Here is a 14,750-nt window from a genome sequence, read left to right on the forward strand (position 1 = left end):
ACTTGCTTAGGAAATGTTTTCATTTACAAGGTTGATTTTTCGTCCCTCTCTCACACACACTCTCTCTCTCTCTTTCTCTCTAAGTTCCTTATAAGACAAAGCTCTTCAGTCCTCTCGGCAGCAGCAGCAGCAGCAGGGAAGATGCCAGTGGAGATGTGCAAAATAAATAAGGTTTGATCAGTTCAATCTGTAGCCCAAATCCATTCTCTTTCTTTCGTTCCTTTTTTTTTCTCCTTCTTTTCCTCTCTCCCCTTTTTCCCCTCCTTTCCTTAATCACTTCTTCGTCTTCTTCTCCTTCTTAGCGGTGGAGAGCCGAGCAAGCGGCGGCGATGAGACGGTAAATTCAGTCACTCCCCCCCTCTCAGTCTTTCTCCGAGATCAAAGAGTCTCAAAGCGCAACTTTCTCGCTCACTCGCTGGCTGGCTTGTTTCAGGCTCGTGGATTTGTGTGGTGGTGTTGCTGTTGTTGGGGGGGGGGGGTTGTTTGTTTGTTTTTTTATTGCGTTGATAATAGTTTGTTCATTGTGCAAAAATCGAGGTCGATCCAGTCTGTCCTTCTCTTCCCAGCACTTAGTCTAAGAGCAAGAAAGCAAATAATAAAAAGGAGCAAAGCCCCCATACATACATATACACCGGATGGGAAATGTCAGTCACTCCTCCACCTTCCAAACAGTCACAGATCAAACAGTGTCACCACCGGAGAGGACTACTTTTCTCTCTTGCTCTCCTTTTTTTTTTTTCCTCCATAGATCGAAGCTTCTTCTGATACTAAATATAATGCAAACACGGTTTTTTTATCATGGATTTTTTTTTTGCCTGATCTTGATCTGCAACAGAAGAAGAAGAAAAAAAAAAAAAAAGCCCACACACAAAAAAATTGCCAAAACCAAGAAAAACCCCGGAGAGTGTGTGCAAAGAGGGAGGGGGGGGAGAAGAAAAGACATTCACTGAGTGGGAGAGATTAACATGAACTGTCCCCCCCCCCCCCCTAAACTCCTGGGAGAGAAAGAGATCCACTCTCCCTCTCTTCTCTTTTCACTGAAATATAACACACATTCGGATCCCAGGGCTCTCAGACAGTCTCAACTGATAGACAGACACATCGAGCTGCTTTTCCTGCTTCAGTTTGTTACTCCTCCTCCTCTTGCCCACGTCACCCTGACAATTACAAATAGGTCTCACACAAACTCATACCTGTCAATCTTTTTAATTGCTTTGTTTTCTTTTTTTTTTTCCCTCCCCTTTCCCAGAGCTAAACAATATGACAAAAAAAAAAAAGAAGTCTTAATACAGCACGGCATAAAAGATTCCTCATGTGAGACACGCGTTGAGGGGGTTGTTATTATAATCCACTTGCTAAAGTGCTGTGCAAGACGCATGTGCTGATTTAACTTCAGCAGAGGTCTTGTTCCAGCAAACTTGGGAAAAAAAGCCCCTCACCCCACCAAAAAAAAAAAAAAAGCCGGAGATGATACCTCGCCGTGGCACACGTCTAACCGGTGCTGAATTAAAAATGATTTGTAGGAGATTACAGTTCATCCTTACTTTAAAATACCAACAGATTGCGGAGCAAGAACTGCAGCATATGAAACATGCTGCTAATAGATTCTGCACAGTATGTGTCTAGGGATTTATATAATGTTAACTGCAAGAACAGAAGGGTTCTTCCCTTTCTTTAAGTCGAGAAAGCAAATAAAAACTACCCGTCTGATTCCTAATGGAAAACACTCGGAACTGCAATTTTGCTCTCTTTCGGGCAGAAGGGATTTATTCTTCTTTGCTTTTAATTATTAATACCTCACAATTAAGCGATGAGCTGTTTATATTGGTAGGATGGAGTTAATTCTAGGAATTACACGTGAACTCCTCCGACATCGGTGCAACATCTCTATTACGCTTCCTCCCTCCCTGCCTCCACGCAGCGGTACCACGTTGGGATTGGCGGCTCTATCACAACATTTACTTTGGTCCCTGACCCAGTTGATTTCCTGCGCGGGTTCCCCTCTCCCAAACGCGTTCTTCAGCCACAGGTGAGATCTTTATTTTTTTTTTTTTTTTTTTTTTGGTAAGGAGAAAGACAGGAGAAGAGGAGAACGAGAAAAGAAAAAGGTATTTCTGACAGTGACACGGAGCGGGGCAACTCCCCGCGACCCCGAGGAGCTGACAGCAGCCTGTTACCCTTCCCCTTGCCGCAGGACAGCGGCTGCGGGGTGCCGCCAGCCACGGGCACCCGCACGGCTGTCCCGGCGGCGGGAACGGCTTCGCGTTTTTAAACCCGCTCCGGGTCCGCGCGGAGCCGGCGCATCCGCCGTCCGATGGCCACCGGGCGCGCCCCGGCCCCTGCGCCGAGCCCGCGCGCGGCCGGTAACGGCTCGGGGTTGATTCGTACCACCTTGCGAGGAAGTGAACGTTTCGCACGGAAGGGGCGGAGCCTCCGCCCGCGGGCAGCGGCTCGGCGGCGGCGGCTAATAACAACACGAGAAGATGAGCTGCAACTTCGCTCCACTTCTCTAACCTTATCGAGCTGACAATTTGTACCGCTTTCCTCCTACTTTATCTTTTCTTTTGTTTTCTTTTTGGTAGAAAGATAACTTCTTTTTGTAAACTAAAGGGCGGGGGGGGAGGGGTGATCCGAGGCGTTTCTCTCTCTCCCGTTTTTTAAATCCCTTAGTCAGAGGCTGCGTGCAAATTAAAAGCAACCTTTAGGAGACAATCCAGCCTCCCGTACCTCTGCCTTGCTGAGACCCCCGTTGCCGTCCTCGGGCGCGGCGGCGACAGGCAGGGGCAGGCGGTGCCCGCGTGTGTGTGTGGCGAGGCGGGTCAGGCACGGCCGGGCCAGCCCTGCTCCTTGCTAACGCTATCGGCGGCAGACGACGACCGGCTGCAGGGGACCATTTTGCCGCTGCTCCTCTGGTGGCGGCGTCGCCGTGTGGTGGAGGGGCTGGCCGGGTGGGGAGGAACGGAGGCAGGCTACAGCTTGCTGCACAGGGCATATTTACATACACAAATAGCAACTGAGTGCGCAGAGTTTCTCCTGACGGCTCGGTGGCGGTAGGTTCTGCGAGCTGCCTGGAGATTCCCGAGCTGGAACTCTCCCGAGCCGAGCAGGGGCGGGGGCAGAGGACAGCCGAGGTAGGGCATGAGTTTTAGCGCAAAAAGCGGCGCTTTGCTGAGCTCCCGGGCACCTCGGTGGTGGTGGCGGCGGTGGCAGCAGCCCTTCTGCGCCACGGCGGGGCCCACCTGGTCGTACTTCGGTGGCAGCCGGCCGCGGCCCATCCTGGACATGTCCTACTCCCGCCACTTTCTGGATTTCCAGGGCTCGTCCATCCCCAGCTCCATGAAGAAGCTGGTGGTGACTAAACTGAGCCAAAACTTCAGGGAAGCGGTAACCCTGCGGCAGGACTCACCCGTGCCACTCCCGGGAGACGGAGACCTCCTTGTCAGGAACAGGTGAGCGCCTGCCCGCCCCACCCGGCCCCCCGCGCCCCGGCCCCCTCCGACTTCTCGCACCTCGTGGCCTGCTCCCTCATACATCCCTCCCTCACTTTGGAGAGCGGCTCCAAGGTTGTACCAGCTGCCATCTGGCGACTGCTAATTTAATTTTATTGTTGTTGTTGTTTTGAGCGGCTGGCACTACGGTCCGGTCGCCCCATCCACGTGTGTGGGGGTGACGCTGCCGCCTCCCCCTCTGCGGCGGGGGTGTGCGCGAGTGTGCGCCGCTCCCGTCGTGCGCTTGCCCGAAGGAGGAGAAACGCCTCAGGGCTCCGGCGCCGAGGTGAAGAACTGACAAGTTTTGCTCTCAGTGAGCGCCGAGGGAGTGAGGCGCGGGAAAGCGCTTGCACGAGTCCCTCCCAGCTCCCTGCCTGGGCTCGTCACGCGCACGTTAGGCCTCGGGGCCAGACTGTGTCCCCACCGTACCGCGCAGCTCTCTGGGGCACGCGAACGCGTAGCCGTCCGCTCCCGTCACTGCGATGTGCCAGCGCTCTGGCGGCAGCCACTCTGCGCCGTGTGACCCCCGCTGCCGCCCGCATGCCGTGTCCCATACCCCTGCGCAACCCCTCGGCCAGCCGCGACCTAGCAGGGCGGGCAGAGGCCAGGGCCTGCCGCCCTAGCAGCCCGGCCGCCGCCGCACCACGCCGCCCCTGCGCGCCAAGAAGCTGGTAGGGGGAGGCACAGGGCGGTCTCCCGGCTGTACCCGGTCTCGCTCAACGGGGCGCGGGCCCGCAGTTGTTGGCGGATTTTAGAGTGGAGACGGATCGGGTCGGGCGGAGAGTGAGTAGGTGACATTCTGCTTAGTAAATCCTGCACCAGCTCAAGGACTGAGCGTCCGGCGCGGTGGCCAGCGTGACATGACTTGAAGACTCAGAACAACACGTACCTCCCCTCAACTGTCTCCATAGACCTATTTGTTTTCAACGGCTCCCTCCTAGATGCTCCTTGAGCTGGCTAAAACTAAGCCTTTTAAAGTTCTGAGGTTTCTCTGCTTCAAGGGAAGCTGAAACTCTGGAACCTTGGAGCAGACTACGTGGCTGCAGAGAAGAGAGTGGCACTCGCAGGTTCTTGTCAAGCAAATACAGAGATTGCCATGCTCTTAGTTGGAGCTTAAAGATGTTAAGAACAAAAAAGTTGGCTTGAGGACAATTGGAAGTTCTATTAAGACAGCTGGTGGCTGTGTGTGTATGTGTAATCTCTAGTGTGTGTCTATATGTAACAAACAAATACATAATAAATAAGAGGTAAAGAGAAGAACAGAGGCTTCTTCGGGAGCTGATGAGAAAGCTTCTGTGGCACTTTAATCGGATGCTGACATCTGCCACTAGGATTTCTGAGATTCAAATTCCTTCCAAACCTCAAAGTCAAAAACGTCGTGTTGCTGCATCCACTAATGACCATGAAACAGTAATGGCATGAAACAGCCATCAGGCTGGAGTTAAATTCCTTCTCATGGAAGAAGTCAGAAGACTTGAGATACAACTAGCAAATCTCTACTTGGGTAATGCAAGGCAGAGCGGCATCCTTATTTTTCAAATACTCTGCCCCCCCCCCCCCCCCCCCATCTTGGAGTCTTTCTCATCCTCCTCTCCTCGTCCGGTGAATTTTTAAAATGTACTCAGTTTTTATATCACTTCCAGTGTAATTCTTCCTCCTTCTCCTCCCTGCCTTTGTGGGGTGGGCTCCCTGGGTGCCAGAGGGACATGCACACCATGTTAAAAGGACTGAGGCACAGAGCTCAAACCAGACTAAAGGCAGGAGCTAGTCTATGGATTCAGACATGCAATTACTGGATTTTAACACATCAGCCTATTGCACACATGTTCCAATACAGACACCCATGCATGAGTGGGGGTGGAGAGGAGGGGAGGGAGAGGTGAGTGATAAAGTCTAGGTGTAGAGTTCATACGTTTTGTATTATTTGTGGCATTTCTTCTCTATTTTTTTCTGGAGAATATCGCAGAAGACACAAGATCACATTACGGAAAAACGTTATCTATATACGAGCTGCAGCAGGAAGCGAGTTCTGAATGTTTCTCCCTTTCTTGTCACTCAGGGGAAGCATTTTCTCAAAAGGATGAATCTCTGTTTGTATTAAAAAACCCAACAAAATAACAAAAAAAAACCCCAAGCCTTAAATACAAATATACACTTTCTAATAGGTAGAAGCATACAATTAAATGAAAACAATAAAGGACTCAAGTTCCAATAGCACATTTGCGGATTTGTTCACTTTAGTCCCAGTCACGCCCATGAATAGTATTAATTGCTTTGAGCTTTTCATGCAAATCAATCCTCATCCGCCACAACAAAATCTGGGTTTGAATTTAGCGGAATGGGAAATTAAAATGTGCTGAGTTCCTGTATGGAGAGATATTTTAAAGTAAGAAGCAGTTAGGAGGAAATTTCTTTCCCTCTTTCTTCTCTTCTAGAGAAATAAGCCAGCAACCCCTATTTCTCCTTTTTTATAAACAGAAAAATAATCCACCCTTTATTCAGAAATTCTTCAAAACTAGGAATTGATTTAAAGCGGGTTTTTTTTGGGTTTTTTTTTTTTTTCTTCACGTCTGTGTGGGAGAGGAGGAGGGGGAAGGGAAAAGGTGATAAAAAAATCCTTAATGAAGCCATTTAAGCTTTGCATGTCTGTTTGTCCTGGTTTTGGGGAGAGGAAAACTGGGGGCAATGTTCTTCCGTTCTGTTGCAGGAGAAGGACTCAACAGCTATGAAGATTTGGTTCTTCTTAAAGTTACTGGGGGATTTTTGAGATTCTCTTGAGAAAGTGACACATTTCATTTCTAAAATGCCTGTAAGCATTTACAGCTAGGCTGGAAGTTTATAGAAAAGGGAGTAAGAGAGGTTGAGAAAGTTTTGTTTTGTTTTTTTTTTTTAACCAAGGGACTAATGGATCACAGTGGGAAAAGCAGAGGACTCTTCCTGCTGAGTGTTTGGTATAAATAATGCTTTTCTTGCGTAGTACTGGTTTGGATGACTGTTTAAGGCTGTGGTGCTGGTTTTCAGTGCCTTGTGCTTTGTTGTGGTAGGAGAAGCAACATCTCCTCCCCTCAGCAGTGTCCTGGTCTCTGTCACAAACAATGTGAGGGGGCTCAACACTGTTGAGTATAAATAAAACGGGTGACTCAGTATGCGTAATTATTCTGGAAAAAGCCAATCTCTAGCTTTTTTTCTCCTTTCAAGTTTACATTTTGAAATGCGGAAGGAGCAAGCTTCAATTAGAAACTGATAAACTAAATAATACATTTTAAGCAAAAAGGTAAAAGGAGATCTGGAAGGGGTCTAAAAGCCCACCAGCATCCCGAGTAATTATTACTTCTCTGCTCTCCTTTTCTCAGTCTCAGAAGTTAGTAAACTGATCTTCAACTTGCAAATTGTACCTATTCGTACTTTTAAAATCAAAATAGAATCTAAGAAACGGTGGGCACATCCTACCACCTCCCTTCTGTCAGCGGGAATGACAGGGCAAATTAGATGGTATGTTTTAATCCAGACGCTGCATAGGAGCGTTTTAATGTGTGAGGAATCCAAAAGACTAAACAGTCTTTTTTTTTTTTTTTTAAAGGCCCATACAGTGCAAACAAGAGTTTTGGTTTGCATGCAATAGAAAAAGAGATTAAAAAAACTGGGGAGGTGGGGGGCTGCTGGACGTCAGGCTGCATTGTTTAATAATGATGAACCCAGGGAGAACCATTCCCCGTGGCTCGGCAGCCCCGCAGAGACAGGGGGCGAGCGGGTGGGTGTGCACGTGTGTGTATGCGGGGTGGGAGGCCGGACCCCGCCGCGCAAACGTCTTTGTCCGCCCCAGCCCCAGTGCCCGACAGCGCGCCCGCCGCGGAGCCCCGCCAGCGCCCGATGGCGAGTGGGGCCGGGGCTGCGGTGCTTCGGTCGCCCCGTGTCCTGCCCCCGCCGCGGAAAGCCCCGCACCTGGCCTGGCGTGGAGGCGGCCAGGCGGCACCGACTTGTGCGCCGTGGCCCCCGCAGCCGCAGGGACAAGTTGCGGTGCAGCCCGAGCGGGGAAGGATTTGCAGCCTCTCCGACTCCAGAACAAAAGCAGCGGTGCTTTTGCTGGAGTCCTACTCGCCAGGCGTCTGGCCCGCTGCGCGACTTGCCCCTGCCCGCATGCAAAGTTTTTGTCCTCGGACGGGTATTTACCTGCCTTTGTGCTCTCCCCGCTGCAGTGCAGCGCTGGGAATAAGGGGACACTCCTAGGGGAGATGGGGCCCCGTTGCTGTTACCGCGGCTCTGCCCCCTTTCTCTAGGGTGCACTGCCCAGCCAAGGGCACGACGGCCCCGCATCGTGCCAGAGCAGATGCGCGCTGGCAGCTTGAGGAGGGAGGCTCAGCCCAGCGGGCAGCGAGGACTTGCCTTTCGGATTGGGACCGGGGCTGGTGCGGGGGCAGAGGGAGCGCCTGGGGGCTGTCCCGACAGATACCAAGAGCCCCCGGTTGGGCGAAGGGACGGGACGGCGGAGGGTTGAGCACTGCTCCCCATCGACCGCGCGCCCTCAGCTGCCTGCCACAGAAGTTGGGGTGTAAAAGCGGGAGGAGGTTAGTGCAGCGCCGGCACGTCTCGCCTCGGTGCTCCAAGCCCCTCTCCCTGGCACCTGAGGAACACAGTTTGCCTCAGAAGCTGCTGCTTCGTTACCAATTTTTATACATCTTTTAGCAGTACTGTATAGGAGTTACCTTAAAGCAGGAGAATAAAATATTTTTTTTGTGTCTATGAACAAGACAGGGGTTTTGTTGTTGTGGCTAAGCAGAGTATTAAAGGCAGATTTAGGTAGAGCAACAGCTGCTTTCACCTATTTTATGCACTGATATGTTTATGCATACATGTCTCTTTATATGTAACACATTAGCTTGGTAAAAGTTTGAGGCTCTCCATACTATAAAGAATGAAGGGCATCGAAACGAGCAAAGCGGTTTTATTTCTCCTTGCTGTGTGCAAGCAATTTAAACACACTTACATTATTTGAACCGATCGCTAACTGCAACAATTCAAAGTGTACTGATGGCATACTTCTGCAGCTTTTGCATGGGATCAAGTGCACCTTTCAGTGCATCACTGTCACATGTAGTAACAGTCCTGGTGTTGCATGTGTTTCTTTTTGACATTTTCCAGTTAACAGAATCTTCCCCAGTGTCTCTTCCCTTGCCTGTATAGAGGCACCATGGTTTTTGTTTTTTAAATTTAAAAAAGCGTTACTAAAATATTCTTTGCATTTAAACTAGACCATAACTTTCTTTTAGGCATTATCTCCGAGCCAGTGCTTAATCGCATTGCTCTAGCTTTTTCTGAAATAAACTTAAAAACTGGCATCCATTTTCACCTGTTAGAGGTCAGTAGGACTTGATAGTCTCGCAATTTGAGTCCTTCCGTGCAAGGTTGTTTTGATGTGTTGCAAGCAATTTATACAAAGAAAAATATTTTAACGTTGACATTAGCTACATCAAAAGGCAAATTTGCTGTAGTGACTCCGTCAATTAAAAAATACTTGCCTACAGTAACGTGACCTTGCAAATGACATCGATAGTTAATATGATCATTAGTCATTAACAGTATTATTATATTCAAAAATGTAAATTTGTTGCCAGAATCCACATATTTACCACTTCACACGTTTTATTCTTCAGTGTTTTCACATCTTGTATAAAGGGGTCAATTAATTTTCATCCTCTAGTCTTTTACAAAAGTATTTTCAGTTTGCTTAGTTTGGTCAAAGGGACTTGAGGAGAACATAAGTTGGGTTTGTTTCGGGAGGGTCTGTTTTGAGTTTTGCTTTTTTTCCTTTAGCAAGTTTCTCTTTAATTCTAGAGGAACAGAACATAAACTACCTAAGTCTGATGGAAGTAGTCTCTGGAGTGTACTCATTATTCAGGTACACCAGTAATCAGAAAGTCTCGTACTTATCCCACAAATTTAAATTGAAGGCTTCTTATGCAACCAAGACTTGGTAAGGTATCTCATTAATACATTTTTGTTTTCTTCTAGATTTGTCGGCATTAATGCATCTGACATAAACTACTCAGCCGGTCGATATGACGCATCCGTTAAGCCCCCATTCGATATAGGTTTTGAAGGTGTCGGTGAGGTGGTAGCGTTAGGACTCAGTGCTAGTGCCAGCTATACAGTGGGTCAGGCCGTGGCCTACGTGAAAGCAGGTTCCTTTGCCGAATACACAGTCGTGCCTGCCGAACAAGCAGTTCCTCTACCTTCTGTGAAACCCGAGTTTCTTTCTTTAATGGTAAGTGGCGCAACTGCATACATCAGTTTGAAAGAGCTGGGAAAGCTGTCTGAAGGCAAGAAGGTTCTGGTGACAGCAGCAGCTGGAGGAACAGGCCAGTTCGCTGTGCAGCTTGCAAAGAAGGCAAAATGCCATGTAATTGGAACCTGCTCCAGTGATGAAAAGGGTGGTTTTCTGAAGTCCATTGGCTGTGACCGTACGATCAACTATAAAACTGAAAATGTTGAATCTGTTCTTAGGAAGAACTACCCCGAAGGTGTGGATGTAGTGTATGAATCTGTTGGGGGAAAGATGTTTGACTTGTCTCTTAACTCTTTGGCTACCAAAGGGTGTCTGATAGTTATTGGCTTTATCGCCGGCTACCAAAACCCTGTTGGCTTCCACCCCATCAAAGCAGAGTCATTGCCAGCGAAACTACTGAAGAAGTCTGCCAGCATCCGGGGTTTCTTCTTGAACCATTACTTTTCCGAATACAAACCAGCTCTGAAGCACTTGCTTGAGATGTATGAAAGAGGAGACCTGGTTTGTGAGGTAGACTTTGGCGACTTGTCTCCGGAGGGCAGGTTCACTGGCTTGGAGTCTGTATTCCGTGCTGTAGATTACATGTACATGGGAAAAAACATTGGGAAAATTGTAGTTGAATTACCTCACTCTGTCAACAGTAAGCTGTAAAAACAGAACAATGATATAAATCAGAAGAGAGAAAATGGGCACTTTATGCTGCAGAATTAGTAGAAACAATTTAATTTTTTTAAAACTTAGTAATGGATATTATATTAAAAAGCACCATTAAAGTGTTAATAAAAAGTTTTGTGTTCTTTTTTTTCTTTCCTCAAAACTGCTTAAATCAATGGCTGTAGCACAGACTTAATGGCCCTGCATTTGATTCTGTTGCTTAGGCTCACGTGAGACGAGAACATTGTTCTTGACAGAATAAGTCTTGCTGCAGAGACAGATTTAGTCTGTGAGACTGGTTTGGGAAGACTTTATATAATAGTTCATCTCAGAAAAAAAAAAAAAAACCTTTTTCAGCAATTGCGATTCCCTGATTCAAAAATAAAATTATTAGAACAAGACTAAGTAAAGAATTGTGTTTTGTGGTTGCTCCATTAATCTCCTGAAGTTTCTGGAAAAAATTATGCTCATGATTTTTTTTGTCACAAACACGATCATTGTAATTCAGTTGCGTCATGGATCATGGTAATATTCCTTGACTGCTTACATAGAGAAATTTATCCTCCGACTCTGACGTGTCAGTAGTATTAGGAAAAGAAACGACTTTTCTTTTTTAATTACGTCTTTCCTAACTACCAACAACTGTGAAATTTTCCTTTAACTCTTTAACTACAAGTTGCAACACAGTCTCATTTTCTTGCCTTTTCATTTGCTACTGTTACTGTTTACTGTCTGGTATGCCCTTTAGTCGGTATTACAAGATTATTGGAGTGGGGTTTTGAGCCATGTTCACACGTGTTCAGGTCCCATATATTTTCTGAATAAAGTTTGAAAAAAAAAAGCTGTTTAAATATTTGTGGAATTTATTCTGATAGATACTGATGCGGTTCTTCCCAACGAGCTCCATTGTAGATAATCTCTGTGTTGTAGAGTTCTTCGATGATTCTTGATGTGACTTCCCGTAATCAGGCTGCTACTTCTACTTTTCCCGAATATTGCTTTTGCAGAAGCCCTTTTACAAACGGCCAGACCATTTATATTTACAGTCACAGTACCTCGTACACGTACCAATGCTCAGCCATAGATTATCAAGTGGGTGCAGTTAAAAGGTTTCATAAAGTTTTGAAAATTCTTCCTCATAGGTATTATTGACAGCACATAGAGTGGGAATTCCAGCTAGATGTATAATATTTTCCAATAAAATAAGCTATGCTTGCTCTGTGTCTTTTTATTTCCATAGCAAACATTTGAGGTCTTGAAGACCGATTTTGCCACATCCTTCAAAATTATATACATTTGTATGCAGTTGGAGAAGTGGAAATTTCCTGAGATCATACACCTAATAATAATCCTAATGATAGACTGATAATGTCTAGAGGTTGAAGGAAAAAGTCCAGAGTAAACTTAATTTTTGGGCATTATTCAGGACTGACTGTATGTGACATTTTTAAAAGTTTCATGTAGAAAAAACTTATGTTTTACTCGGTAGCAGTAGACATATTTTTAACTTTGATTTAGCACATTCTTATTGTCATTTTTTAGTGCATATGTCATTAGCATCCTAAAGAATTTTATGCAACAAAGAACTGTCTCATTTGTGAGCCATATCTGACTGCTAGTTTTAGTCTCACTTCGGAGGATTTGGGAGAAAGGCAGAATGTCTGGAGTATTTGTTATTGTTTTTTCTTTCACTCAAGCTGAGTGTAAAACAACTATGATTCCTGTTTTCACCAAGGTCTGTTGCTAGAGATGTAGTATTAGTATTGTAGTATTAGAGGGGAAAGACTGTAGTGTTTTGCATAATTAGAAAAGTACTTTGGCCTTCCAACTGGATGTTAGAAGGATGCAAACACTCAAGCACTATGTAAGATCAGGGCATACAAAGTTCTTGCTATTTTATTCCTAGACATGTGGTTTCTTGTCTTGTTCAGAGAAAAGGCAGTGCCATAGGTCAATAAATGCATCTCTTTTTTTTTTTTTTTTCTTAAAAGATTTTGGGATGTACTAGGGCAAAATAAAAAGAATACAGTTGGTTACATCTGTGATACACCTGGAAGAGTTGCACAGATAACAATTTTTCAAATTAAGTTCCTGCAGTTCAGTGCCAATTACCCTTCCAAGTAGCTGGATTTTCAGAGGTGTTGATCATTGTCAGTCCAATAGATGTAGGTGTTTCTGAGGCAATGAATTCCAAATGTTTTTGTCTAAAAAAAATATGGTAAGAGGATTTTGTTTGGACATACAGCATTCTACTTTCTTTTTAAGATGTTACTTCATATATAACATTGAGTAATGCAACTGCCCCAGGGAAGAGAGGAACCTTTGGAAGGTTCACATATATATATACTCAGATATGACATTTTGTTGATTTTAATTCTGGCTTCAGTCTTATTATTTAGCACTTTCCTGTTGGTTACAGCGTTAATAAAAAGCTAAATTTCTTGTATGTAGAACTTGTGTGGCCAGTATACTAATTTCATAGTCCTTTTGGTGCTTGGGTTTTGGGCTATGGCAGTTGGTCTCATCCTTTTCATCAAACTCCTGTGTTAAACTAAAGAGGTAGCTCAGGATATACATTATTACTCTTCCATAAAATAATCCAGAATGAAGAAGTAATTTTTGGTTTTAAAGATACAACTTGTATCATTTAGATTGCTGAAAAAGAGGATTATCGACAGGGAGAAGGTAAAAAGTATTTCTGAAACACACAGATAAGGCCTTTCTGCTGAGATTCATCATAATTTTTGGTTTGCAGGGGGAAAAAAAGCCAACTTCTCTTTCTCTGAAAGTATATTCTGCAAACTTACGGTTATGGGAGCAGGGCTGACTTTGAATAAGTAAGCTATGATGGATTTAAATAATATTTAAATATTAGATGGATAGGAAAATGTATATGGCATGCACACACTGAGAGGTTTAACTGATGATAGGACATTGAACATACAAGGAAAAGAAATACTGTAGAGTCACAGCAAGGGATTAATAACAATACACTTAATATGCTTGCAAAAAAGGTGTATTAAAAGCTGTGTGCACAGTGGGGACTTAAATGATTAAAAATAATAATACATTTGCCTGGGAAGTACTAAGTATACTATATGTAGAGAGCAGGGATTTAAATAATAATACTATTAATAATAGCATTGAGATGTGGTTGCTAGCACTACATCCTAATTTTACCTTTCTAAATGAATTTGCTACAGAGGAATCTGGCATTGTTTGCTGAGGCTAGTAGCAGAATTTCTCTTTCCTACACACATATGCTTCCATGGAAAAACAACAAAGAACTAGATGAAGAGCTGGCTTTTTTCCTGAGTCTGTCACATGTATGTATACGCACGCGCACACGGACACACACGTACTCACTCTCTCCTGGCCTGCAACCCTCAGCACATTTTACAGATATGCTTCCTACTTAATTGCTATGCTGGAATCTTGTAATACCTTTTTGAATTAAATTAGATTTCCACCAAGCAATAGTTTGTCATGTATTTGTACACGTGCGTATGTGTGTGTATCTGTAGTGTATATAGTCAATAAGTAGATATGAGTAACTGCTGTGTCATGTAAATACAAATAATTACAGTCTCCCAAGGAAAAGTTTGCTGTAGTGTTTGCAGATATTATATATATTCCTACTTCTGTCTGAGGAGTAACGAAATTTCTCTGCTGAATAGCTGTTAGTATCTATTTTACAAGATTTACTCATTTTCAGGTACCTAATGTAGCTGCTAGCATGCATGCACGACAATACAATTTATATGGTAAATGGAACCAAATAATGGCTTCACTGAATGTTATGGCTGCACTGAAGGGAAATGTCACGGTAAATAGCTGCCAAATTATGGATCATGCCGAAGTGTCACAACTGCACTAAAGACAAATAGCACTAGAGGCTATTGCCACTGTGACGCTTTTGAGTTATGAAGAAGAGGAGCAGCCTGACGTGAGCCTCTTTGTGTCCTCATTATAGCAAAGGGTTACTGGTGCAGTGTACAAGAAAACGTAGTCCTACGTGGTGGCTAGTTATTAATCTGTTCTTTTGGAATCTAGCAGCTGTGGCAAACCAGAAAGCCTTTTCCTTGCTTTATGAATACATATACACGCACACAAACAAAGAAGGACCTGCAGGTTTTATGAATGTAAATGTGTACGGGAAATGACTGGAAATGGAAAAATGTTGTAATAAAATAATCTAATCAAAGAATATTATTAAATTTAACATCGTATGTGTCTGAAAGCTTTAGTTGCTTCTTATGCAGATAGATGTGTGAAATATAAGCAATAATGCACTTTCTCTCTTTGTAAAGACTTGAGTAGTAAGG

The 14,750-nt window shown here is 44.9% G+C and overlaps 1 protein-coding gene across 1 annotated transcript; it reads left to right on the plus strand.

The window, feature by feature from the left end:
* Nucleotides 1–2,430: 2,430 nt before the first annotated feature.
* On the plus strand, nt 2,431–11,158 carry PTGR3 (prostaglandin reductase 3). The gene is made up of 2 exons (XM_061995097.1): nt 2,431–3,449; nt 9,498–11,158. Exons 1-2 carry the CDS (start codon nt 3,139–3,141, stop codon nt 10,420–10,422), a joined length of 1,236 nt encoding a protein of 411 aa, XP_061851081.1. The 5' UTR covers nt 2,431–3,138; the 3' UTR covers nt 10,423–11,158.
* The last annotated feature ends 3,592 nt before the right edge of the window (nt 11,159–14,750 follow it).

This window comes from Colius striatus, chromosome 4 (genome assembly GCF_028858725.1).
Source record: "Colius striatus isolate bColStr4 chromosome 4, bColStr4.1.hap1, whole genome shotgun sequence".
In the NCBI taxonomy this organism is placed as follows: domain Eukaryota; kingdom Metazoa; phylum Chordata; class Aves; order Coliiformes; family Coliidae; genus Colius; species Colius striatus.

Bases quoted from the DNA above. Each gene is read 5' to 3' on its own strand.
- PTGR3 (XM_061995097.1), top strand. From the start codon at position 3,139: ATGAGTTTTAGCGCAAAAAGCGGCGCTTTGCTGAGCTCCCGGGCACCT. The intron at 3,450-9,497 runs GTGAGCGCCTGC...GTTTTCTTCTAG, and splicing joins GACCTCCTTGTCAGGAACAG to ATTTGTCGGCATTAATGCAT.